The 25649-nt window shown below is 40.4% G+C and overlaps 1 protein-coding gene across 2 annotated transcripts; it reads right to left on the bottom strand.

Moving 5' to 3' along the window:
* Positions 1-411: 411 nt before the first annotated feature.
* rad50 (RAD50 homolog, double strand break repair protein) lies at positions 412-24625 on the bottom strand. Of its 2 annotated transcripts, XM_070843562.1 has the most exons (28): positions 24314-24625; positions 23775-23908; positions 23451-23534; positions 21578-21729; positions 21236-21421; positions 20901-21105; positions 20198-20326; positions 18608-18773; positions 18215-18273; positions 17663-17797; positions 16674-16880; positions 14918-15100; positions 14442-14599; positions 14176-14351; positions 13719-13956; positions 11944-12133; positions 11537-11663; positions 10379-10572; positions 9846-9956; positions 8459-8551; positions 8122-8235; positions 7549-7676; positions 7265-7366; positions 6826-6948; positions 2391-2476; positions 2142-2284; positions 1904-2037; positions 412-1150 (listed from the first exon to the last, which is right to left on the bottom strand). In XM_070843562.1, exons 2-28 carry the CDS (start codon positions 23901-23903, stop codon positions 964-966), a joined length of 3939 nt encoding a protein of 1312 aa, XP_070699663.1. In that variant the 5' UTR covers positions 23904-23908; positions 24314-24625; the 3' UTR covers positions 412-963. The 2 variants fall into 2 exon arrangements, with proteins under 2 accessions (XP_070699663.1, XP_070699662.1); XM_070843561.1 differs by lacking the exon at positions 24314-24625 and having other exon boundaries at positions 23775-24296.
* Between the last annotated feature and the right edge of the window lie 1024 nt (positions 24626-25649).

Here is a 25649-nt window from a genome sequence, read left to right as displayed (position 1 = left end):
CAGGGCCACAGTGGACACGAGCAGAAGCATCATCATCTTCATGATCATCATCATCTTCAGCTACTTCAAAAAAGTCCTTGAACTGATCGCTCAATTGTCAGCTTGCAGCTTGTTCTGAAGTCTTGGCTGAGAACACCAGATTTATACTTGCGTTGCACACGCCTTTGCAACGTTATTCCCCTCATTACAAAAAAAAAAAAAAAAAAACAATGAGTCTGCAGAGTGTAAGAGATTAGATGTGCGTGATTAACTGTAGCTGATGAGCAACTTCACATTAACTGAACTATTTTTCTCTGAACTGAATTTCGGGTTGGTTGCCCCGCTAGTTGAAGGGAGGGAAAAAAAGAAAAAAAAAAGAAAAATCACTTACTCCACTGAACAAAAAGCTAGTCATAACAGTCATTTGCAAGAAATTTTATGACAGAACAGTCAGAAGATTACAAGCCATTACATGGTAATCATGGAAATGTGACAACAAACAGTAAAACATTGAAAGTGAATTTTTAAGCAGAACAGACCGAACAACATGGCTACTGGACAAAAAAATAAATAAAAGTCTCGATCCATATCATGGGAGCCGTTCATGCTATCGATTGGGATCATGACTTTTAGATTCTTGTTTTTCCAGTTTATTTAACAATAAACAAATCAACAACAGATTCCAAAGAGTTTCTTGAAATTTCTTACCAGCTGGATGGAGAAAAAGACTGTTGAGGTGACAAATGAAATTAAATTTAAGCTGCGCTCCAGATCAGAAATGAGACATGTTGGAAAATGGAGATTACAAGTCTACTTGGTTTGGGTAGGCTAAGCATTGCGCAGATTAGTCACCTCAACAAAAGGAGTTACTTGAAAGTGGATTTACGTCTACTGAACACGACGTTGGACTTTGCCCAACCAAAATGAATAGAAGAAGAAGAAGAAGAAGTATTTACAAAGGAGTTTAAAGAGTCATTCGTCTGCTCAGTGGAGATAGGATGAGAGGGACGTGATGCTGCACTTTGTGATCTCGGAGTTCTGGTCCTGGTTCTTGCGTATTCGGTAGAAGTGCTCGATGTAGCTGGACCGCCCCAGCAGCTCCACAAAGTCCTCGTCGTGGGTGATGACCAGCAGCTGGAAGTTACGCTGGCGAGACCGACTCTTAATGATTCTGGGGAGTACGAGCAAGAGGAGATAAAGAAGAGCACTGGAGTCAGTAAACGAGGACAGTGTTTGCTGCGATCAGTGACACAACTGGTAAAAAAAAACACACACTCCAACTCTAGTAATTCTGGGAGGACAGTGATGTTTAGTGTCCAGCATGTCGGACATAACCTGACCTCACTAACGAGCTTGTAATTCATCTTTGTCATCCTTTGTGTTTCAACTTATATGCAGCTATTAACTACCAACTAATAACATCACCTGATTTTAGTAATTGCTGCGACATGACAAGGCCAGGTTCAGACTGACGGCACTCAAACCTCAGGAGCACAGTCAAATGTCTTCCTGCGACACTGCACTGCGGGCTGCGGGCATATGCAGTTTTATATTATCTTGAAACGCCTGGTTTCTGTTTTATGTGCACATCAAAGCCGCCTTTGCACTTTTTGCAGCTTTTACCAGTCTAATAACGGCCATAAAGCTAAAGCACGGCTGGAGACGTAGGTGAAGATGTGTGTAAATTACAGTCAACATGCTGCACAGTCACTGTGTGTGTGTGTGTGTGTGTGTGTGTTTTTGTATTTCCTTTACTCTGTTGGAAGTTTAAGACTTGGTTTCAAGGCTGCAATTAATCTAAGCCTTTCAGGTCAGACTCAGGGTTATGGCATGTAGGCAATGTCAGGGTTGGGCGCTGGGTAATGCATCATGTCAAAGAGTATCCTCGCACGTTTAGAGGTGAAAACACTGTGTGTGTACTGACTCTACAAGGGCGTGTGCGAGCGACTCAATGTTTTCTCTGTCCAGGTTGGTGGTGGGCTCATCCAGGGCCAGAATCCCACAGTTAAGACAGAAGGTCTCTGCCAGTGCTAGACGGATGATGAGGGAGGCCAACACCTAGATACAAAGATTTGGAAAAATATACAAATGAAATGTAAAGAAAAAAATCTCTAGTTTTATGTAATTTCCGTGCTAATACATCAAATCTTTTTTTTTGGTACCTTCTGACCGGCACTGCAGCGTCCTCTCATGTCCAAAGCTGTGTCTCCTTTCACCATAACTACTCTGTAGTTGTAAACCTTCCGCTTCACTCCAGCAGATGCATTTTCGTCCATATCAGACCTGATCTCCACATACTCAATATCTGGACAGAGGGCAAGAGGGAGTGATGAAACACTAAGAAAGGAAGGAGACGCAGACAAATACTGCATACTAATGATGGATTTTTAAAAGTAAAATTTGAGATGCACCTTGACCCCTGTAGGTGCTGCGCCACAGGTCTCTGATGATCTTGTTGATCTCATCCATCTTCATGCTGTGGAATTTCATGATGGTCCTGAGGAAAAGAATAAAAGAAATGTAGAAACGCAACAGGAGACTAGATATTATGTTTGGCTTCCCAAAAACCTACCAGACACTGATTTGTTGGACATTTCACTTTATCCTAGAGTCATTTCCATTTTCACAATCAGGGGACAAGCTCATGATGGACGCAGGCTCATTGTTGTGAGACCTGGTGCTGGACCAGAGAATAGGGAAGGCTAAACTCTCGGTCGATTCAAAAGTGAACATGTGCAGACCACGCCAGTGTGCACACTAGCATCAGTACTTAAAGGGGAAGTTATTTGAGCTCAAATTGGCACAAATCATGGAGCTTTGTGTCGTTTAAACAAGCGTGCTTTTGAATATGACCAGCCATTTTCTGATTACTTGGTTGGAAAATGATAGCAGCAGCAATTCTTTGTTTACTAAATCCATTTAATATTGATACATGACAAAGATGTGTGTTGATATAAAAAATACGAAGGCAGCAAACTGGATGTCGCTTTCCGGCATACCAAGAAACATTTTGTCTATAATCTAGCAAGTTGACGAGAAATGTGGTTTGAAAACACCAGAGTGAAATCAGTTAACCAACGCTGCTTCTTCCGAAGGCCATATATGGTGACTAAACAGACAGAGGGAGTAGAGCAGTCCTTATCCATCCATCTGACCAACTGTATCATCTTTACACAACTCAGCTATAGGAAGTCAATTAATCAATCAATCAATCAATCAATCTTTGGCTTATGACTTCCTATGGCTGTGTCACGTTTCAAGGAAACAAACCTATAGCAGTACTTGATGAACTGAGTGTATTTGAGATGTAAAGCCCATAAAAGTCATTCCCCTCTCTTAGACTTTTCATGTTATATGGTTTAAACATGTTAAATGAGGATGTAACATCACTTTTAAATCACTCCTCACCATTCGAAATGGATCGCTTGATGCGTCAAACTAAACCTTTCCCACTGAAATGAGTCAAATGAAATATTTTAGTTTGAAATGAAGAAAGCCGGGTGCTACTGTTACGTTACTTGTTGTGGCTTAGCTGAAGTTACATCTGAGTTTTAACAGCAATTCTTTTGTTAAAAGTGTCACCAGGTCAGCTGTAGCATATAGCTGTTATATAATGTTACACAATATGCTTTAGTTTCGCTTTTATTTATCTGCAGACTCTTTCATATATTTAAAAGTCGCTCTGACACGATTTTTAGCAACAAAAAGTGATGATTTTGTGGTTTTTGTTGGACTTGATGGTCCCAGCTGTTTCTGCCATCTATCTGACATTTACATTGCCTACATAGGACTGCAAGGTGCAAATTAGCTGGTGAGTTAACCCCAGACTATTCACATTTACATTTTTAAAATGCCAGTAAAGAAAACATTAAAAGACACACTCACGTCATCAGTTCTGATTCAAAGTCATTTTACGACAACGAAACAGGGATATCGGTTCTTCAGTCACAACATTGTTTTTTTTAGCCCACTGTGCACACAAAGCCAAGACAGGGGGAGTTTCATGTCGCCAAATGAAAACATCTCACCAATACACCATTTTCTGTGTATTCAGACAGAAACTGTGACCTGGATGCATGGTCTAATGGAAGCCTGCTTTCAATCTTGATAACAGTGGCGACAGTGATGCCTTAACTAACCCACACATACGGGTAAATGAAGCTTCTGATCTCTTCTCAGATTGTATCTGAAACGGTGAACTCACACATCCGTACTGAGGCTCACTTTTGCTTTTCATCCTCAGTTGGTGTCTCTGTGACATACATATCAATATATAACCAACAACAATAAAATAAAAAACACGACTATAAATATTGATATGCTCCATGAGGATTCAAAGGAAAAAATGGATTTTGGTAAAGAAATCCACTGAGAAGGCAAAACGAGCAAAGGCCTGAGGCCTGATTGAGGAACTTAACCTATTGCAATTTTGTTTTGAAATTAAAACTGTTCTGTTCATTTTAAAAAGGTGCATGGCCATGCTCTGCTACCCTGCATATAATTTTCCAATTATCTGCTAATTTTTATCCCAAACATCAAAACTGCAAATGCAAACCTGATGCCACGTTACAATGATAGCAATGTGGTCAGCTTCATACATACACTACTCACTAAAAGTTAGGGATATTCGGCTTTCGGGTGAAATTTCAGGATGAACCTAAAATGCATTCTAACCTTTCCAGGTGAACTTAATGTGACCTTCTCTGAACTTTTGAATGCACATGTCCAACTGTTCAGTGTTTCAGTACTTTTTGCACAAGTTGCTGTTCTCTAACAAGAAGCTTAACAGCAACATTCACAACAGGTTTGATCCATGAATCGACCAATACATTTCCTGCTTCAGTTAGAATTGGTATTTAAACAGTCCTCCTCATCATGTTGTTCACATTCTGACATCATGAGACCAAGACGACACCTAACAGTTGATCAGCAGCACCTTGCAAGGCTTCAAACAGGAAGTCCTCAGATGGAAGTTTTCACTGAGAGTCACAGAAAGGAGAGGAGTGGACGTCCTTTGGCCACATCCCAATTTATTGAGACACTGAAAATTTTTTGTTGTGGTATACCTACCACTGTTGTTAGCTTTTCTTTCAATAAATTGTTTAAAATGAAGAAATTCCCATTGCATGCTTCTACTTAAATGCCCTACTTTCATGATATAATATCACTGTCGCATTAACTTTTTCCATTTTCCATAAATTTCACCTGAAAGTCGAATATCCCTAACTTTTTGTGAGTAGTGTATATATATATAAAAAAAAACAATATTTTGTGGTAGGTTCTGTGCTCATAAGAATTGCATTTGGGTGCAGTTATTTTCTGGGAGGCCAATAAAGTGCACTTTCATTCTTTTAATATTTAATTTTGTGTTGAATTGTATGTACTGCAAACGGAATTACTATGTTGAATTAAGCAACAGGCCTGAATTTGTGGTCCACATAATATTAAACAACATATGATTCTATAAGTATGCATGTTATTTTAGTTTTCTGCAACAAAATTAATCAGTTTTTCACACCTGTTGCTGACTGACTGAAAGGGCCGTCTCCCATTTACAGAGCCAGGGTCGAGTCGGGACACTTTTTTCAGTGCCCAAACTGAACAGGCAACCGGTGGGCTGTGACGAGATATTCGCCTGATTTGACAAAAAGTGCACTGGCTCAGGATCACTGACTTTATTTTTACAGTAGACATATTCTGCTCATTTTCAGGTTGTGTACGTCTGTCTGCTTATATAGTCAGATTGTGTGAAAGAGTACACACACATCTATTTATCAGCTTCACCCCATCCTGTGTGATGTGACCCGCACACTCTCATCATTCCATCTATTCATTTGAAGGGAAAAAAAAAAAAAAAAAATCACAGACAACATTAAATACTTGAGAAAATATTCAAGGCATAAACACTAAAAGCAATAATGTCCTAGTCACGTTCTGTTGCTGATGCTTGATTGACTGATTGATTGAAAATTGTGGAAGTAGAAGAAACAGAGGTACATTGGCTGTGAGTGCTTTCCAGTATTCACACAAATCACAGCTGCATACTCGGCACTTATGGCAATAATTGCAGACTGCTGGGGAGTCACACTATGCTTTGATGTCTGACTGATGACGTCTAAATGAGATGAGTTAGCATTATGTTAATGCTACTGCCGACACCTCTGCACTGCGGTGACATTGGCTGCACACACACTCACAGGTCGAGCTGCGTTACAGCCCCAAGAAAAGCAGTTTTCAAAGAAGTTTAAGAAAGATAACATCCAAACCCAGAACCCTCTTGTTGTGAGATGACAGTACTTCAAGAATTGCGCAAAAAGGGAATTGATGAGACGATGACCTACAAACGCTGTGGTGAACTTGATGACCTTACGTCAAAGGAAGACGACAGAGTCTCATGACAGAAAAACTATAAAGGTGGTTAGAATGTTTTATGTGTTGGTTCGTTGGTATTTATAGTATTTTTTGTGATTTGAGTAAAATATTATTCATATTGTAAAGCAATTCTTTGCCAAAATGCTTATGTATACTATATGTCATGTATGCCCTGTCTCTGCAGTTTCATGCTGAAATCAGTAATACAGATATTTTTCAGTTAGCGTCACTACATACATACATACATGTACACTTCTCCAGGCTGAGTACATATCTCTGTTTTAGTAATTTATTGGTTTGTTTTGTCAGACAACAACATTTTTTTTAATTCACAACATTAAAAAACAAAGACAAACAACACTAGCATCAACACCTATGCTGAACTGCAATCCCTGAACCTTGAATTAGATGGAGAAATATTCGGTGGTTAAAACCTGCTGTAAGTGTATGCGCACGTGTCAGGGCAACACTTACTGATCAAGGGCCTTGTAGTACAGATCCAGATCTTTAATGACCAGCTCTGTCGTCCTCATTGTGATCATCTTGTTTTTGTAGCGCTCATCAGCTTTGTCGTACTGATCTTCTCGCAGCTCTTTTCTGTAAACAATCGATTCCAAGAGCGTGTTCAAATCATGAGCCCAAAAAATAAAATCATATGATTAATATAAAGCAGGATCAATAATGATGAATTCTAAAGTAGCCAAAGGGCTGGACACCAAACCACTGTGATTATCTGTGTTTCTGTTTCTCAAGCGATTAAGTGATGAACAGGAAGTGATTCTTTTTCTCAATGTTAAAGGCGCATTGACATAAGTCGACCGTAGATACTAGACTGGTAGGTTAATGAACATCTCAGCTGAATTTGATGAAACTCTGCACTGCGTGAATCCAAAAATGGATCTAAAGATCTCACCTGCGATTCAGTAACTCCTCCTCAAAGCCTCTTTGACGACCCACAGCGATACTGCGGTTCTTCTTCAAGTCTTCCAACTTGCGTTCTGCTTCACGTCGTTCTCTGGACAATCACAGAAAGCAATGAGGAGAGACCATTACGACCTGACCATGAGCAATACCTACATATTTAAGACAGATTGGGGATGTTTGGAGCGGTTAGCTTCTGAACACCTTGGTTCTCTTCTGTCACTCTATCGAACGTACTGATCTTACAGATGATTGATAATGGTGTAGTGTTCTTACTGGCGTAGCTGCAAGACTTGCATGTTGCCCATTTCTTTTTTAAGAGCCTCGGATTTAGCAGCAACCTCTTTCAGCTCCTCAACACGCTTCCTCAAGGTCAGGTTGTCCTGCAGCCAACGCTCCTGGACCTAAGAAATATAGAAAAGTTAGAAAGTGTTTTTCAACTAGAGAGTTGTGTACCTTCCTGTTTCTACAGTCCTTAGGTTACAAAGTGATTAACAGTGGACAAGCTGAGTGGGCGGTCAGGGTCATCACTGATCAAGGCCACAAACCAAAACTTGGTCTGTAAATAAAGTTGTTAAATGCTTCAAGTGTCTTCAAGTGGAGTTTTGATCCTTTAAGACTTTTTCCCATCTCCAAGCAAGCTGAAGTTATATCAGAGACACAGACTCTGGTGAGTGTTTTACACTTGAAGACTACATAGCTCTGTTTCACTGCTATATTGTCGAAAAGATGCAGATAATTCCAGTAAATTACAAAGTCCTTATTTGCAGCACAATGGTGGACTAAACTTACAATTTTCTTTCAAAAGTTGAAGAGACAGAGAGAACGAGGACCATAATGAGGCTGTACCTTTTGCGTGTCTATGTCCTGACGGATGTTTCCCATCTCCTTACTGATCTTCTCTTTATACTTCTCAGCCTCATGGAGCTGAGTATTGGTTTCTTGAAGCTCCGTCTCTTTTTGCTGCACATCAACAGACAATGTTAATGAAGTTGTTCAGTACTTTCAAAAATAATCGAACACAATTAGCTTCTACGGCTAATATCAAAGGAAACGCTCAAAAAGTGTTGAGTGAATGAAGACAGTACTTTTTATTATAACCGTGTGTATGTTATGTCCATCAAAAAATGGCTCATGGAGGAATCAGAAACATATGTACAAAGTATGATAGTGATAAACAAGTTACCTCTTTGTATTGGTCTTTGCCGTCTTCGGTGTATTTGGTGATGTCTCTTTCCAAGGTGGTGATTCCCTTCACTCTCTCTTTAATGGCACTGATCTGTCAGTGACAAAGTGTTAAAATAGTGACCAGATTAAGGTCCTTACACAATTTTTGTGCTGCCGAAATTGTAGAAACGCTATCAGAACACACTCTTAACCTGTTACTTCAATCATTCACAGGAAATGTGACTTAGTTAACCTTATGTTAGTTGTGCAAGGATAAAAACCTGGATGCTTAAAACCTGGCCCCTATTCTTACATATTCTAGGTTCAAAACGACTGGTAGGCACAAAAACCTTTGGAACTGGTCCAGTAGATCACTTTCGCCAGCAACTGAGAGTGAGCAGCAAATGACTTACAGTGACTGACTCAGATTGTTATTAAAATTCTCTGACAACATTGTGAAAGAATGACAACATTGTGAAAGAATCCCTACAGAGATAGACCAGTAAGATCCTTTTTGTTTAACAGGAAACAGACATCGTACTGCTCAGTTAAAAGCCACCAGAGTCCTTTGATATAAACAGTATTTTTTACAGGAGCTGGGGTACCGCTGTCTCGATCAGGTAGTTTGTTTGTGTTATTATGCAACTTACAGGGTTAGATCAAATCCAACACAATGTTTGTGTAACACACAATAACACAAAAAGACTGACTGAACCAGGCATCAGTAGACAAGTCGGTCTCGTGTTCTGCAAGGTAAATTTACTGTTTTTGTCAATGGAGCCTGGTGGGTTTGAAAACAACAACATCTGATTTTGGTTTAACAAAAAGGATCTTCCAGGTCTATCTCTGTAGGGATCCTTTCAAATAACAACCTGAGCCTGTACGTCGCAAAAACAAACACTTTTAGTGGCCGTGCTTTGACTGGGAGCCGTTGCCCCAAAGGATAATATTGCAGTCTTTTAGCCGCCCGCCTTGAGATGCTGGCGGAGGTGAGCTCCTAGACCAAGTCCAAAAGTTCTTGTACATTTTCTTTAAAAATGCTGGAGTTATCATTTCATCTAAACTAAACAGTGGAGCCGCAACAGTTGGTATTTCTATGACTGGCTTTTCAAAATTATACCGAGTCACTTTTACGAATATCAGTGTTTCACTACTGAATATACCATGTGGTTATATATATATAAGAAAAGTGAGAAGAACAGGAAGCGCAGCAATGGCCCATTTGCAGCTCTTCCTGTTCAAGCAAAAATAGTGACAGTAATACCGAAAGAGGAAAGACATAAGAAGGAGAGGAGATTATTCACCTTCTGCAGTCCCATGTGAATAAGACAACATATTGCTGCTGAGCTTTCAGTAAAATGGAAGAGTACAGTGAAGAAGAGACAAAAGTGAGTGTGAGTGTCCACCTTCTCCTGCCCCTCTTCCTGTTTCTGCCTCTTGCGCTCCAACAGCTCCTGCTTCTCCTGTTGCAGCTTCTCCAGAGCAGCAGATAAAGGAGACAGCTGTTCCTTCGCTTCCTGGTTAGACACCAAGTGAGAGGAAAAGGGAGAACATGGCGTATTTATAGAGCAAAAACTTTGTCACAAAGCATGAGATGCAAACACCACAAGGATTATTTTTACTGTGTAAAAACACACAGAGGTATTTGTGAATTAATGCAGGATGGTCAACAGTGAAAATACACCAAAATGATGCAGCATGGATATAAGGAAATACTTTATGTCTGTGTATGGAACAGAAATGTGAAAACTGAGAGAAAAATCTGATGTGTAGGTGCATTGTATTCTCATTAACAAGTCTAAAAGCCAAACCTGAATCTTAAAACCCTACAAAAATTCTTATGTCTTGCATATTTCACGTGAGCTATAGCAATTCACAAATGCCTCTATATCACATCTCACAAGATGTAGCTTACATAAACAAAAACAATAAAATATACCCTGATGTCTCTGGTTAAGGCCTGTATTTCAGTGGTGAACTCGACACACTGCTCCTCCAGCTGCTGCTGTTTCTGCATATCACTGCTCAGCTGGAGTTTCTCTGCTCTCGTCTCATTCACAGCACTTTTCAGCATCTGAATTTGATCCTGCTGGTCCAGGATCAGCTTACGCTTCAGCTCCATCTTGCTGGAGGCTGCAAGGCCACAAAAGAGGCAGAGAGAAAGAGATATGAGTGCTTCAACTCCATTCCCTCTTACGTTAGACCTTGATGTGAAGTAAACAATGTGAAGGTGTTCATAAACAGCTGAACATTAACAAGTGTAGATATTTTCCAAACCATACCATGCAGTGGGTTGACAGATTAATTGTGGCTTTAATACCGGAGGCACCTGAATGCCTCATTTATTATAAGTTTATGGAGCACTTACTGCTCTCAACTGTGCTGTAACATAATGATGATCATGATACTGAAATTCTAGCCACTGATGAAAAATAATGATGTAAACAAAAGAGAACATGCTGCTTACTTGGATTAATTACCTATTTTAGGTATACTGTAAGTCTTTGAAAGTAGTTTTTTGCTGTACCAACATGGCAAAAAACAGTGATGGTGGCTTAGAGGGTAGAAATCCAATTGACTCAATTCTGGACCTATTGTCTACAAAATGGATAGTGTGGTTTATCTTACACCAAGTAGTACGCTTAGTACTTTTCATCTACATCGCTGAGATATTTACCCTATTTTTGAAGCAAGGCTTACCCTCTTTTACCAGTTTATTAGGTACATAGTCTAATACAACAGTCCCACAATAATACTCTTTGATTTTCTTTGACCTTAGAAGAGAACATGACGATCAATTATAATCCAATTTGCTTGTTAGACTTTGAGAGCAAATTAAAGCAATGATCATAATGAATATTCTTTGTGTGTTTACCTTGAGTTTTACTTCCGATTTAGAGGTTATGATAATTCTAAGGTGGACTTGTTTAAAATCGGTTTCCCTGTGTACTGCGTTAAGGTGCCTGATACCTTCAGTCCCATATCTCAGCCATTAAACATAAAGATGAGTAAAACAAGTGGTTGCAAAATGACAACATGAGACGAAGAATGAGGAAAATGGAATTTCCCCCTTAGTGGGTGTATGATGTCATCTTACTGGTGTCTAGCTTGTGCTGCGTTTCTTGCTTCTCCTGACTGACTTGCTGGATGGTCCTGGTCAGGTCCACTCCCTGGAGTTTGGCTGCATGTTGAGCTATTTTCCTCTCAACATCTTTAAGGTCCGTCTGGGAAAAAAAATAAAGCAAGGTGAAGAAAGACAGGGGGAGGAGGGTGTGTATATTCACTTTCTTGTTCGCTGACGCTGCTATTTGCAACTTATATCAGGAAAATAGAAAAAATGACAAGAGAAGAAGAGTCTCGTAGGTTATATCTGAAAGAAGAGGCAGTGCACTTGGGTATAAAGATTTAAAGTGAAAGAGAGAGGAAAGACACACCCAGGGGCTGTTCTGAGTCTACAGGATGGAAAGAGACAGAGGTGGTCAAAAAGAGTGAGACAGACAGTACCAGGTATCTGTCCATGAGAGATATATCCTGCAAGCAGGCCTTGGCTGTTTCCTCCTCTGACATCAGGGTACCAAGCAGAGTCTCTTGCTCCTCAATATCTCCCTTTAGCCTCTCGATTTCTCTGTTCACAGTTTGCAAAAGGTTTCTCAACTCTGGCAACTCCTTTTCCTGCAACTGTACAATGGATTGCCTAGAAGGCATGGAAGAGAATAGAAATATATGTTAAGCAGAAAATAAAAGGTGTATGCTACATCTATATAGATACTGTGAACAGTCTGAGACCTCCTGTCGTTGGATGAAAGCATGCCCACTTTCTCTGGGAACTTGTTTGAGTTACACCACAAGTTTCAACACACCCAGACAGTTTGAGAATTAGCTAGAATACACCTAGAACACAATTTATAAAAAGGTCATCTTGGTTTTGGGGATAAATAGCAACTGATAACAATGAAATCATCTCCACGACAACAGAGCCAACTCAATCTGCTGATTGTTTCACCTGAATAAACTTTCCCCTGCAATTCCAGTAAGTTCAACTGCTCTGAATATCATCTCCCTTGTGAATGGTTAGATAAAAAAGTTTTTTGAAAAAAAAAAAAGTCAAGTCACTGCACTCTCAACTGTGGGCTTTGGCTCTGGTCATGAAAGGACAGCTGAGAAAATCTGAATCATATGAAATTCTAGCTCCATCTAGTGGGTAACATGTCGTAAAACCTGCCGTCCACTGACTGACTGACTGAAGGGTGGAGAAAAAGGACCAGAGGTGGTTATTTTTATACTCTTTATGTAAAACACAGACTGATTGAATGAAACAATGATTTGCACTCCACACAGTTAATTGTACATGTTTACATGACTGTGAATGGTGTAAAGAGGCCATTAACCAAATACACAGATACTCTATTTGCCCAGAAGGAAATGCCCATGAAACTTATGGAAAACTATGAAAACTATGAATTCTGAAATGTCCAAACGGTAGTGGGAGACTTATTTATGATGCCAAACACATCTTTAGTTATTAAAACATGACTTCTATATTTGCCCTTCATGTTTTTTTCATTGGTCATTTATTTATTTTCATGAATCAAATTCAGTATAATAATGTTGTGGTACACAGTCCCAGTGGGCTAGAGAGAACGCATCCTCCTTTCTCTACATGTCATACTGCCTGAATGAACACAACAGATTAAAGCTGAATATCTATTTTTAGTGTCACGAGCAACTGAGAGTGACCTACAATCTGTTGGGTGCTATGATTTGGTTACTGGAAGAATATATGAGGGATTCGGTCCTGCCAATTTTATTTTACAGCTTTAAATTGTCTTGATCATGGGTAATTCATGATGCTCATGCTGATTTAATATGGAACATGTTACGGCCCCGGAGCCTGCCATGACAAACACAACAGAAAGAAAGCAATCCTGAAGACACTTGACACCTTAGAGTACTCCTAAGAGCGCGCTTGTTTTATCTTGTGCTATATAAAATCCCACCGCTTTAGAGTGAATGGCGACGCACTGACACACAGGACGAAAAGCCCACCACTTCACAGAGAGGGGCTAGATCTGATAATTGCTAAAACAACAGATTACCAGCGGAATAAAAAAGGCGCTTGAGAGAGAAGGTCGAACCCTGTATACATTCTCACCTCCACCCACCACGCAAATGGCTGCGTCAGATTCGGGAAAGTAACGGTGTTAAACGATCAAATAAGCAATTTGTTCGGCATAACATTGAGTTCGTTACACTTGTTATACTATTGCACTCCGGCATACCTGACAGGTCTGAGAGCCATCATCTCATCTCTCTTCCTCTCCTTTCTCTTCAAGTCCTGCTCAGTGTTTTTCAGCTTGTCGGGCACCAGGCGCAGCTTGGACTGCATGTCGCTGATGACTTCCTGCAGGTCAGACTCTGAGGGGAACGTCCGCTGGCACACAGGGCAGCAGGGCTCTCTATCCTCCGTCAGCTGGCTAATGAACTGGGTGTACACCGCTGTGGCTCCAGCAAGCATGGCTATAAAACACACACACGAGGAGGAAGATAGTGGAAAATATAGTCGTCCAAGAAAAAAAGAGTGGTTTCATAGAGAGCCATTGACCTTCGGAGGAACCTACAAAGTTAGTCTGTGACACAGTAGTAGTCATTATGTTAAAAATCTAACCTCATCTGTAATATGATCTCATCTCTTTATGAAGGTTTTCTCCAAGACTACAATTATTTTGGACCATTCACCTCTTTGTTTGGAGACCTTCTCCAAATCTTCTTGCACTTTGCCCAAGTCCTGCTCCAGATCCTGACTACCACACACATTGAAGAACTTCTCTTGGTCGTTGGCTAACTGCTGCTCCTTCTTCCGTACCTCGGCAGCAATGTGGCTTTTATTCTGCTCACTTGATGCCAGGTCCTTACTGCCAATTATGAAAATCGTTACATTATGCTAATCAGTGCCACACAAAGTGATTTTTCATGAGCTTTAATGTGAGATAAATCCTACTAACTTGAGTTTGGCAAGTCTGTCCCTGGTGCTGTTGATTTCCTTAGACTTGGCATAAATCCAGTCCTCCAGCTCTCTCTTGTTGGGAAAGTGGCCCAGCAGAGACACCAGATCTTCGCTGTGACGAGACTTGATCTTACGTACCTGCTCCTCCTTCTCCGTCTGGAAGAATGAGAGGGGAAAGACGAGAAGGGCGCCACCAGAGAAAGAAAAGACGACAGGAGAGGGTAAGGAAGACAGGGAAAGACGAAGAGGGGAAGAGCAAAAGCAGAGAAAGCAGATCAACATGGTTAAATTACAATCAGCAAAGGTCACTCACTTTTACTCATGGAGGAAAAGACAGAAAGAAGAAGAAATAGTATAGTAATGTGTTTCTGTTTTTTGTAGCATCTTTATAGTGTCTGAGGCCAAAGAAAGTGAAAAAAAGAAAGAGAAAGTTCAACACCAGGTCCCTCCCAGTGAATCTAGGTTACATATTACTTTGTCCTTTTTCAACATGTCCATCTGCGTGCGTGTGGTGGTGTGTGTGTTGAGCATCTCCATCTCCTTGTCGAGCTGTCTTTGCGCTTGGTCAAGGTCAGCCCTTTCTCTCTGGAGCTCCACGACGTCGGCCTTCAGCTCCTCCACGTTGGAGCTCTCAACTGCGCTCTGCAGCTGGTGTTCCTGAAGAGGAAAATACACACACAAAGTAGTGCGATCAGAATACGACACTCACGGATGCGAGGAAACTGTATGTTATGTTTTATTTTACATTGAATTCAGCAGTTTTCAAGTATCTTAGTAGAATACGTTCTGTTAAGAATGCTTCAGATATGAACAAAGCAAAAAAATAAAAAACTTTTATAAAAAAAATGAGTTTCTTTAATGCTCCCAGACAGAAAAGTATTAACAAGTTAACAGTCAGATACACCCCCACCTAGCTGATCCATAATATGGTGGGAAGCTCTTATAGTGATCATAGTTACAGTGACCACCTGCTTAAAGGGATCAAAAGAAAAAATGAACTCAAGCTAAAAATTATAACCTTCAAAATAAAAAATGTCTCTTGAAAACAAATAACTTTTATTTTGTTCAAGGATGTAGTTTTGCTCTCGCCCTCTCTCTCTTTTGGTTACGCTTCTGGCTTTTTCATTTGTCTATAAAGTTTTTTTTAACTTTTTCTAATCACCAAGCGGGAGAAAGAATCTTTCATTCGCCATGCAAGGCATGCATGAAGAGGAAGCATAGGGGGGCATACAAGCAACTGCTTCAAGATTAAAGTGATCCCCAGGAGTCAATTCAAGCAAACAGGGGAACAACCTCCTGGTCACAGCCGTGTCGCTCAAAAACTCAACAGCCAATAGGAAAGAGCCCGCCCACACGATAGGTTTGTGTCAAAACTCAGAATCTGGCAGCGCAAACATTTTTTATTTTGAAGGTTATAATTTTTTGCTTGAGTTCATTTTTTTCTCTCTCAAATCCATTTCTTTTGATTGACTTTTAATAAGTTTTGCTTGAAACTTTTGAAACAAATCTGATTCCATATGCCTACAGTAATCAAGTGGTCTGCGTACAATGGCATACAGTTTCTGCCTCAGGCCAGCTGCTTGACACCGGTCCTGAGTACACTGAGGTCATAACATGTAAAAGAAAGTAATCTGATCTCACTGAAAAACGCAGTCTCTTCAAAGCTTATGACAAACTGCCAAAAATGAGGCATCGAACCGGAGCAGCAAAACTTTTTGTTCCTCGGGCTCTCTTCTGTAGTCCACTCAAAGGACGGGAATCAGTCACTACCAGGACGCTGGTAATGGAGACAGAAAACGAATAACAGTACCTGTGGTCGAAGCCACCTCTTCAAGTAGATTGATAATGCCCAGTAATGTAATGTAACCCCTTGTGCAGGTCAATAAGATTCAGTAAATAGCGAAGCTGTCAGTTTCATTCCTTTATATTCATGAAATTAATATACAAATGTCAATTGGATGGTAAATAAATAAATAAAATTAGAATAAATTAGAATAAAATAAAATACAAATTAAAAAAGGTTATAAAAGCCACCCACTTATAGTGATCTATTCATATCATATCAGTATTTCACAAACTTATCCAGCTGAAAAGGTGGAGACGTGAGAGTTACTTTAAGCAAACAAACTTCAACAAAAGACAAGCAAACATGCCGTTATCCACACTTCTTATTTGTTGAAATCCGCAGCACCAACGATAATCTTACCAGAGCCACTGTGTGCACACTCACCACTTTAGCCAGCTCATTCTCTAGTTCCTGCAGTCGGCTAGACGAACCCTCTAGCCTCTGCAGCTCTGCCCTGACATTACTCAGTTCTTGCTGCTTTCTTCCCTGTAGGTCTCTCTTCAACTCCACGGTTCTCTCCAGGCCAGTCTTCTTATCCCTCATGTCATCAACCGACTGCTGTTTCTGCTGCTCCTTTTCCTGCAGGTCTGTCTGAGAGGGAAGAATAATAATAACACAGAGGAGGAACCAGACGTTATGATCGTGAACAGCACATTTACTTGAGATCTGACCAATTATTACAGAAAATGTCTCTTGCAGGTAGAATTCGACACACACTGGGGATGGAAATTGATGAGATTATATTGATGCCAGTGCAATCATAGATTCTGCGTATCTGTCTGATCCTTCATCCATTCACATTACTGATTCCTAATCCGTTTTCTGTGTGGAAAAAAAGCAGGCCTACACAGGTTTTTAGCATCAAGGCAACTGTTTTATTATCTGAGTTGGAGCACAGTGTCATCATCTAAAATATATGAAATCAGAGAATGAATAGTGATTTTATCTTTCTATAGGTATGAACAAATACAATATTGTTAATTAAATCATAACATGGCCATGCAATCATTTGACAATGAGTATATCAAAACTGCAATATCAATAATCTGGTCAGAATGAGACTTTCCAGTTGGTTATAATTTGAGAAAAATTGTGCCAAAGAAAGTGAGAGATTTTGATGTAAAACCAATAATGAAACCAATACAATACTTTTGGTATGTTGGTGAGTGTGTAGGAAAAAAACACAAGGACACAAACATACATCACCTATATATTTCAGCAGTGTTGCAGAACAGAGGTGAATGAATGGTCGTTAATGACGAAAACAATCACATGGATAAAGCCCACATTATGACTAGTATATAAGGTGATATACAGAACGAGGAGCTGTGGCTTTGCTGTTGTTTTCAGAAATCAAACAAAGCATTTCTTACCATAAGCTGACTGACTGTGTCTTTTTCCTGCTCCAGTCTCTGTGCCACTTGGCGATGAAAGCTCCCAAGCTGAAGACCGGTGAAAGGTGGACGGTCGTAACCCTCCATGTTCAGATACAATGACAAAGACCGAACCTGAGAAAGAGATACGAGTACAAATATCAGATATGTACAGTCTGTGCACTGAATTAAAATAAACACACTGCTGTTATATTGTAAGTAATTCTGAATATATGGTTAAACAGTTCTTGTTTCTTTGTATGTGGAATAATATCTAGATTACTGTGTCTAGTGTTTAGTATAGTAACTGTACATGGTTTGAGAAATAAATGAATAAAACATTAATAAAACTGACGGTGTTGGCTGTGTGTTCACTGACATTAACTTGGTGGACACGTCCATCAAACGTGACCTAAATTAAGTGTATTCGATCTCCTTGGTAACAAGAGGTAGATGCCGTCAAAAATGTGAGCGCATCCCTTCCGGACAAACATGTGAGAGTGTGTTAAGTGTTCCAGTTCGAGTGCATAGAGGTTCGTTTTTCTCTCTCACCTGAGTGTCACGGTTCTTGATGTTTTGAGTGTGGCGGTCGGCCTCCAGCTGTAGACGACCTAAGAAAAGAGAGGGCCAGCTACTTTAATCTTCCAAAAATATATCTCTCTCTATCCACCTGTCTTGTCCACCTTTTATAATTTCTTTTTGCTTTATTTTTTTTAAAGAATACCCTCCGAGGTTGGAGTATTTTGACTTTTCCTAGAAGTGGTTTGAAGGATTGATTCTGATATTTTGCCAGTGCACTCAGGGATGTATGCTATCAAACATGCTGCAACGAAACGGAAAATATCTAAGGTGTGCTGTAAAAATTCAAGCAAAATGCTATTTTGGACAAAAATTTAACGAGTCTGTCGGTTACCCTGGACTGGTTACAGGTGCAGGTGTGTGTACCTTGTTCTACCAGGAGATCAGCTTTGGCTCTGTTGAGTCTCTGACACTCCCGGCCAGCTCTCTCCAGGTCCTTTTGGCAGTCTGTCAGCCTCCGCTCCTTCTCCTTCACCGTCCTCTGGTGGTTTTGGTAAACCTCTTGCAGCTGCTCGTCTGAACCCTGGAACACCTGTTGCATGCACACTGCACTGGATTAGAGCGACTCTGAAACTCAATGATTGCAGCTTGGCAAAATGTCACGGTCAGAGGTTTGACTCCACCGGGGTCTTCTGTGATCAAAATATATTCACAAATAGATTTTTAAAACTGATCTGGATAAAAGCCGCAGTGCACACCTACTCCAGGTATAAAGATGCATACATACATACATACAGTGAGAAGAGCACTACATCATTACTACATCATTACATGTGAGACCGTAGTGCAGCTACAGTAAACAAATAAGGTTGATGGCTTTTATAAACTAGTTCAATTGCTGCACAGCACACAACGGCGGCTCAGCGGTAGAGCGGGTCAGCAGTTTGATCCACGACTCCAAGTGTCCTTGAGCAGGAAGCAACGCTTTGGTGCACGAGTGTGAATGGTTAGTTTCCTCCTAATGACAGATTAGAAACCTGCCATCAGTGTCAAAAAGGCCAGGAAGGTGCTGTTTTTTTACTTTTCTATTTAGCATTTACCACCATATTTCCACATACATGGTGCAAGCCACTCTACCTCCACTCTAATTTATATTTCCATGTTTGATCTCCAGGGGAGAAACAAAAATGACAGCAACCACTTTGCCACAGAACGCAAGTGGCATCTGTGGTCATAATTCTGACAAACAACAAAATGTTTCTTCTCCACACAAAGCACCTTAAATTTTCAACCAAGTTGTGTTATCACACTGACAGAAAAACCCAACAACTTATACACGAAAAGGGCACTTCAGCATCAGGGTTGCTGATGCTTTCTCGGTCTCAAATGGAAACAAACACTCTTCAACCTCAGACACACACACACACACAACTGGGAAGCACCAAACAGAAGGAAGGAAGATATTCCTGGCTCCCGTAAGGCAGAGGTGCAGAAACACCCGACCGTGCTAAAAGACATTCATACCAATACAGGCCAAAGATGAACTGGCTTGTCATTACAGAATTGCAACAACCTCATTCACCATCTGCGTCTTTCTATTGGTTTCCCCATTTAGGTTAATGATACTTCACACAGAGTGGAGTCTGGAGCGTTATTAAGCAGATGTTCAACTAATAAACCCTCTGCCAGAGAGACAAATGGGACGAACTGCTGCTTTTTCCTCTTTTTAACCTCATCATCTTTGTTCATGCATTCCATTTTCTTTCTCATTCTTTATTTTATCCATCCATAATTATCTTTCAAGCCTCTTCCCAAAACATTTAAGATGGCTAATGCGTTGCCTCCACAATTAGTGGTACCTTTGGAGGGTGAGCACTGATTTTGGTGTTTCCTCCCTTCTCTAATTATTCATTTCAGTTTCTCATTTCTATTCTACCCACCAAATGACTAATATTACATTTTCCCATCATGTATGTTACATTTTACTTATATCACACTTTCTTTTACTTTTGTTACCTGTTCCATTGTTTCCTCCAGCTCCTGATTGTCCTCCTCCATCTGTTTCTTCCTGCTGTCTAAAGCTTTAATGTCATTGTCCAGCTTCATCACTTTCCCCAGTTTCATGTCAATATCCGTCAGTCGATCCTGAAAATTATCATAGATGTTAAGGGCTGTTTTACTTCAGACGTGCTTACACTTGTAGCGCTGCATCACAACACATCTGCTGGTTGTGAAATTAAAACATGAACTTTTCTCTGACATCCAACAGTGAACAACGAACAGAAAATGGGAAAAGTTAGTCATAGCAAAAAACATTAATATGCTTTGTTGTGAGGATCTTCCCAAAAACAAGAGGTGCAGAACACCTTACTTTTTTGTCAGACATGTTCATCCATCCATTGACCAAGTGATACAATTGGCAGTTTACTATCAAATACTGTGTTAGTGGTGACAATATTAGATTATACAAGTGATACGAGTTCTTTATTTGATTTAATATGAACATGTTTCAGAAAAAGAAACATTGCTTTCACAACTTTACATGAAATTCCCACAGTATGTGCAATCTTACAATGATAAACAGAAATGTCACAGCAGTCATTGCAAACTAACATTACAAAGTTAGAGAGCTCACTGAAGCCAATTTGCCTCCCACACCGACGTGATGGTCTTTAAACACGTACATCGACATAAACACAAACATACACCATCAACCAACCTCCAGTGGATCTATCTGGTTCTCTATCTGCAGGATGTTGTCCTTAGAGGCCCTCAGCTGGGCCTCCTTGGTGGCAACTGTATCTCTAATCTGTTGAGCTTTCTCTTTATTCTGCTTCAGGTAGCGCAACTCCACCTGACACTCTTTGACCGTGTGACTCTGTTTGAGACGTTGCTGACGCATCGTTTCCAGAGCCTTAATATACCTGCCAGAAACACAAAGACATATTAACACAGAGTTTCCCTTGGAATGGTTGGTAAGTGTAGATTAATATTTTTACTTCATGCTTAACATTAACAAAAACAGACAAAAATGTGAGAATGAGTTGGCTTTACTTGGTTGCTGCGAAGATGGAGTCAAACTTCTCTTTCAGTGCTTTTCCCTCACTGAGTGGCCAGTTAGATTCTTCTTGGTGACAAAAGATGACATGATTCAGCACAGGCTTCGACACGCCCAGTGAAGAAATCATCTCCCGATCGAGTTCGCCACACTTTGATGACAAGCTCACTTTCTCCCCATCTCTGGATGAATGATGATGGAGGCCACATGTACAGAAAGGGGTCGAGTAAGATTATATCAGTTAAGAATAACAGATTTTTGTCAACATTGAACAAAAAAAAAAAAAAGAGAACGAGAAACTTCAGACTGTGAAGTTCAGACTTCAGACTGTGACTCACTTCACTCTGGTGATGACCTGCTCCAAGCTTTTGAAGGAGTAGTTCTTTGCCTTCTGAGTGCAGGACATGGAGCGATGGATAGACACTTTTTCTCCGTTGACGTCACTGAATAGCAGTCGAATCTGTGCTCGGACTTCCGTCTCATGTGCGTCCTGAGGTTCACACATAATTACAGTGCTTTCTCTTCCAGTGTACAAAATTAATTTGTATGCATGCCAAATATTGTCATATGTGCTATTTATCAATTCGGAAATAATTGTTTGCATTCGGGTGCCTCTGTAATGAGCCGTGTCCTGCAGCGTGTCCGCCTTCCTCTCTGCGCCCCCCCCACCCCAGCTAAGAGCGCTCTTCCTGTCATGAACTAGTAAACAAATCCGAGGTATTTGAACGAATGCTGCGGTGCAACGTAATGATGGATTGGACCACTGCTGGTTTTATCTTTGTGTATTGTTCTCCCAGCATTCTCCAATACAGAATAAGTATATTTCTCGTATATCCGCAATGTTTCTGTATTTGGTTTTTGTTTCACCGTCACTACATTTCATCTCATCTCAAAATATTTGCGTGATCAGCTAATACTGGCAGGCTAAATAGGTTTTGAATCAATTAACTACTGTGAGCATAGCGCCGCCTAAGAGGCAAACATCGCAAATCTGGGTGAAGAACCAAAAATATAGCTTATACCACACTCCCCATGGTAAGTTTGAATTAGTTGATCTCATAGTTTTAAAACAAAGTGAGATGTGTTTAGCTTGCATTTTTGTTCTGATGAAATTTATTCTTTGGCAAGCAATAATAATGCAGATAATACAGATTGACCGTCTTAATTGACATAATCTTCATTTACAGGTCTGCTCTGTTGCTTATGCCGTCAGCATCAGGTTCTGGGTGCTCATACGGGGTCGGACCGTCACACTGCAGCCTTTCAGGCCCACACAACTTTGGTTAGATGGTCAAATTTAATCACATTATTTGAATACAGTGATAATTTGTCCATATATACCTGTAACAATTTTTAATGTTAAACTGAAGTTTGTTTTGTGACTGCCATCCATGACATCATTGATCAAAAGGGCATTTCAAACGACAAGATATTTGGTCTTGGGATCGATGGTGCAGCAGTGATGACGATGTTAATTTACCACATCCTTCCCCGCTTCCTTCGAAGAGTTAATTGTGCCAGAAATGTACCAATTTCCCCCCAAGCTGAAGAGCTGCCGTTGCTTGACTACAGTGGCCAGGATGTGTTCTGGAAACAATTTCGCACTCAGCATATATCAGAATAGCGGCATAGTATTTGAAGTCTGACAAATAAAACTTTCTTTGTACCACAACTGCACCACAAGAATTCCGTGATTGAGCCAAAGACGTCAGACCAACTGAATCAGCGTTTCCAACATCTGCACATTCTGCATGTGCTTGCTGCCAAGTTCCTTCCCATGGATGAGCGAGCACTTTTGGGGCAATGGTCTTTAAGAACAAGAACATCTTGTGACCGGTAGGCTGAAGGTGAGAGCCATTTCACACAGCTAGCTTTGCGTCTCTTATCAAGTCAAATCTCATATTCGTGTGCCTTGCTTACTGATTCATTTAATTGTAGGACAAGAATTTGCTTGATGTCATGAAAGAGTCTGCACCACGGTATGCTGAGCTTGGTCAGCTCTATCCCTGCCTGAACAAGCTTGCTGCCACAGCGCACAACATTCCTCTGAGCAGTGTGAACTGTGAAAGAGATTTTTTCCCACCGTGAACAGGGTAACTAACGGGTGGAAATTGTAACGTTGCTGCTTTGTAGAATATTACTACGTAAATTGCTCAAATTTTTTTTTAAAACCAACCACAGTAACTCTACAATACAATAGAGTGAGCTCACCTTAGGATCATGAACAAAAGCACCTCCTTTAGATCCAGGGGGAAGTTCTCCTGATGTTGAATATTTAAGGCACTCAATTATTGTCTGGAAACAAAAAAAGAAAGGTCATATTGTACAGGAATTAAAGGATGAGCGTTGCAGTTGAAATATTTTATCCAACTTGCAAAATATGGAAAAAAAAAAAGAGAACAAGTACTCAGACCAGCTGGCCTGATCCCAACGAAGAGGTGCCACCTCAAAAGCATCCTCTCAACTTTCTTGTTCATTCTCTACAGGTAACGCTTCACAGTGAACCTCTCCTCTCGTCAAAACATGCTCTCGTACCGTTTTCCCTGCTCCGTTGGGTCCAACCAGCACAGTCAGAGGAGTGAAGAAAGAGATGACTTGTTTGTCTTTATCCTCAATCCCAAAACTCCTCACCCCAAGGATGCTCATCTTGTCTATTTTAGACATTTTTGCTTTCTTGGAGACAGGCAGAGAGAGAAAGAAAAAAAAACATGCAAGCTGAATCAGTGATGAAAACAAAGCATTTCACTGTCATGTATCATGGTCACTGGTGGCATCATTGGATCTGCTGACTACTGTTGCTGTCACTTTACAAGTTGCAGCTACTCATTTACATTGATTCGTTGTCTTTTAGCAAAATTGCCCATGACAGTATATCATACCACATATTCAGGGTGTGTCCAACTCTCTGTTCACCTAACTATGTTCTCTACTGCAACACAGATGTGAATGCATAACCCCATCATGTATTCACATCTCCCACTGTTCAGAAGCGTGTTTTAATAGCTTTGCCTCGTGCACAGCGCCATGACTTGCCACGCGGATCAATGACGCTGTACAGAGATATTTGGCCGGACTTGCCTTGAGTGCAGTGATGACTCAGCTAATGAGTCACCATAATGTTGACGACTCGGCACAGGAGGCTGTTTGGTTTGCTTTACTGCTACTACTGGTGCACAAATGAGTCCTATGAAATGGACCAAAGAGCTCAGCCTGATGTCTGGGTCCGAAATGCCTTCGTTTTTCGTTTCGTTTCGTTTATGTTTTCGTTTTCGTTTTCGTTTTCAGACCCAACGGCGGGAAAACCATAGTTTCGGTTTCTGTTGACTCCAATGCTTCAGACTCAAATGAAAGCAAGTTGTGGACTTATTCAAGAGTAAAACACGGTCCATTTTCTTGTGCAAACACTACTGAAGAATGGCAGGCATGTGACCCGGAAGTAAAGAGCGATACTTTCACAATAAATGCCCAAATTATGTAATTGCCCTGCTACTGCATTAGATAGATTTAGGCAGTCTAGTTTATTGTCGTGATTATGATTATGAAAGCCCAAGATAGATGGATCTATAGATAGACAGATCTGCCTGGACATACACTACACTATGTTGACCTCACTGGAAACTCTTGTGATTTGTTAAACATAACTTTCACTCCAGATGTGATCTTGGTTTTGTTCCACACTGCACAAAGTCAGTATAAGTAAAGATCAATTACTTGATTGATGTGAAAGAGAATTCAAGTGTTTGTGGTATAACCTACATGGTATTGTATAAGCTGAAGTTAATAACGTGGATTACCTTACTGGTCCTAAGAAACAGCACTGAAGTTATTTCCCAAACCTCACTGTAAGTTAAGGATTAACTTAAACCTCAAACTTCATATTACAGAGTTAATGTTTGTTAAAGACCTTTGCTTTCAGGTGGCCAGTTAACTGGTGGGTTAACTCAAACATACTTTCGGTTGAGGGAGAAACCTTGACTAGAACAATGCATGAAGCACGTGGGAAGCTCACGCAACACATTAGTAACTTAGACTTTAGCTAACAACGAACCTTTAACTAGCAGTTTAATGTGTGACAGTGTCTCTCTGTGCAACAAACGAACTCAACTCACCTCAGAGTGCTAAGTTAACACCAAAGTAGTTTTCGCGCCGTAGGAAAGTCTATACATAATCAATACTTCCGTGAGGACGTCGGAGAGGATAGAAATAGAACGAACTGAACGAACACAGACACTGTCTATAAGAACGGATTGTTTCCACATGCCAAACCAATGGTCACATAATGACTTAATTTATTATCATATTCATTTGTTATTATATAAAACATATTCAACCGCACTAAAGGTGTGAATTATCAATATAGTGTAGCACCTCTGTTGTTGTATTAAATGCTGTTCTGTAAAGTCCCACTGT

This window comes from Pempheris klunzingeri, chromosome 14, assembly GCF_042242105.1.
Source record: "Pempheris klunzingeri isolate RE-2024b chromosome 14, fPemKlu1.hap1, whole genome shotgun sequence".
Taxonomy (NCBI): Eukaryota; Metazoa; Chordata; class Actinopteri; order Acropomatiformes; family Pempheridae; genus Pempheris; species Pempheris klunzingeri.
This window is presented reverse-complemented; position numbering and strand designations above follow the sequence as displayed.

Excerpts from the sequence above, each read along its gene's own strand:
- rad50 (XM_070843562.1), bottom strand. The coding sequence starts at position 23,903 with ATGTCTAAAATAGACAAGATGAGCATCCTTGGGGTGAGGAGTTTTGGG. Across the intron at positions 20,327-20,900 it reads ACCAGATAGATCCACTGGAG|GATCGACTGACGGATATTGA; the intron begins GTTGGTTGATGG and ends GATAATTTTCAG. Across the intron at positions 7,367-7,548 it reads CAAGTCTTGCAGCTACGCCA|AGAACGACGTGAAGCAGAAC; the intron begins GTAAGAACACTA and ends GTGATTGTCCAG.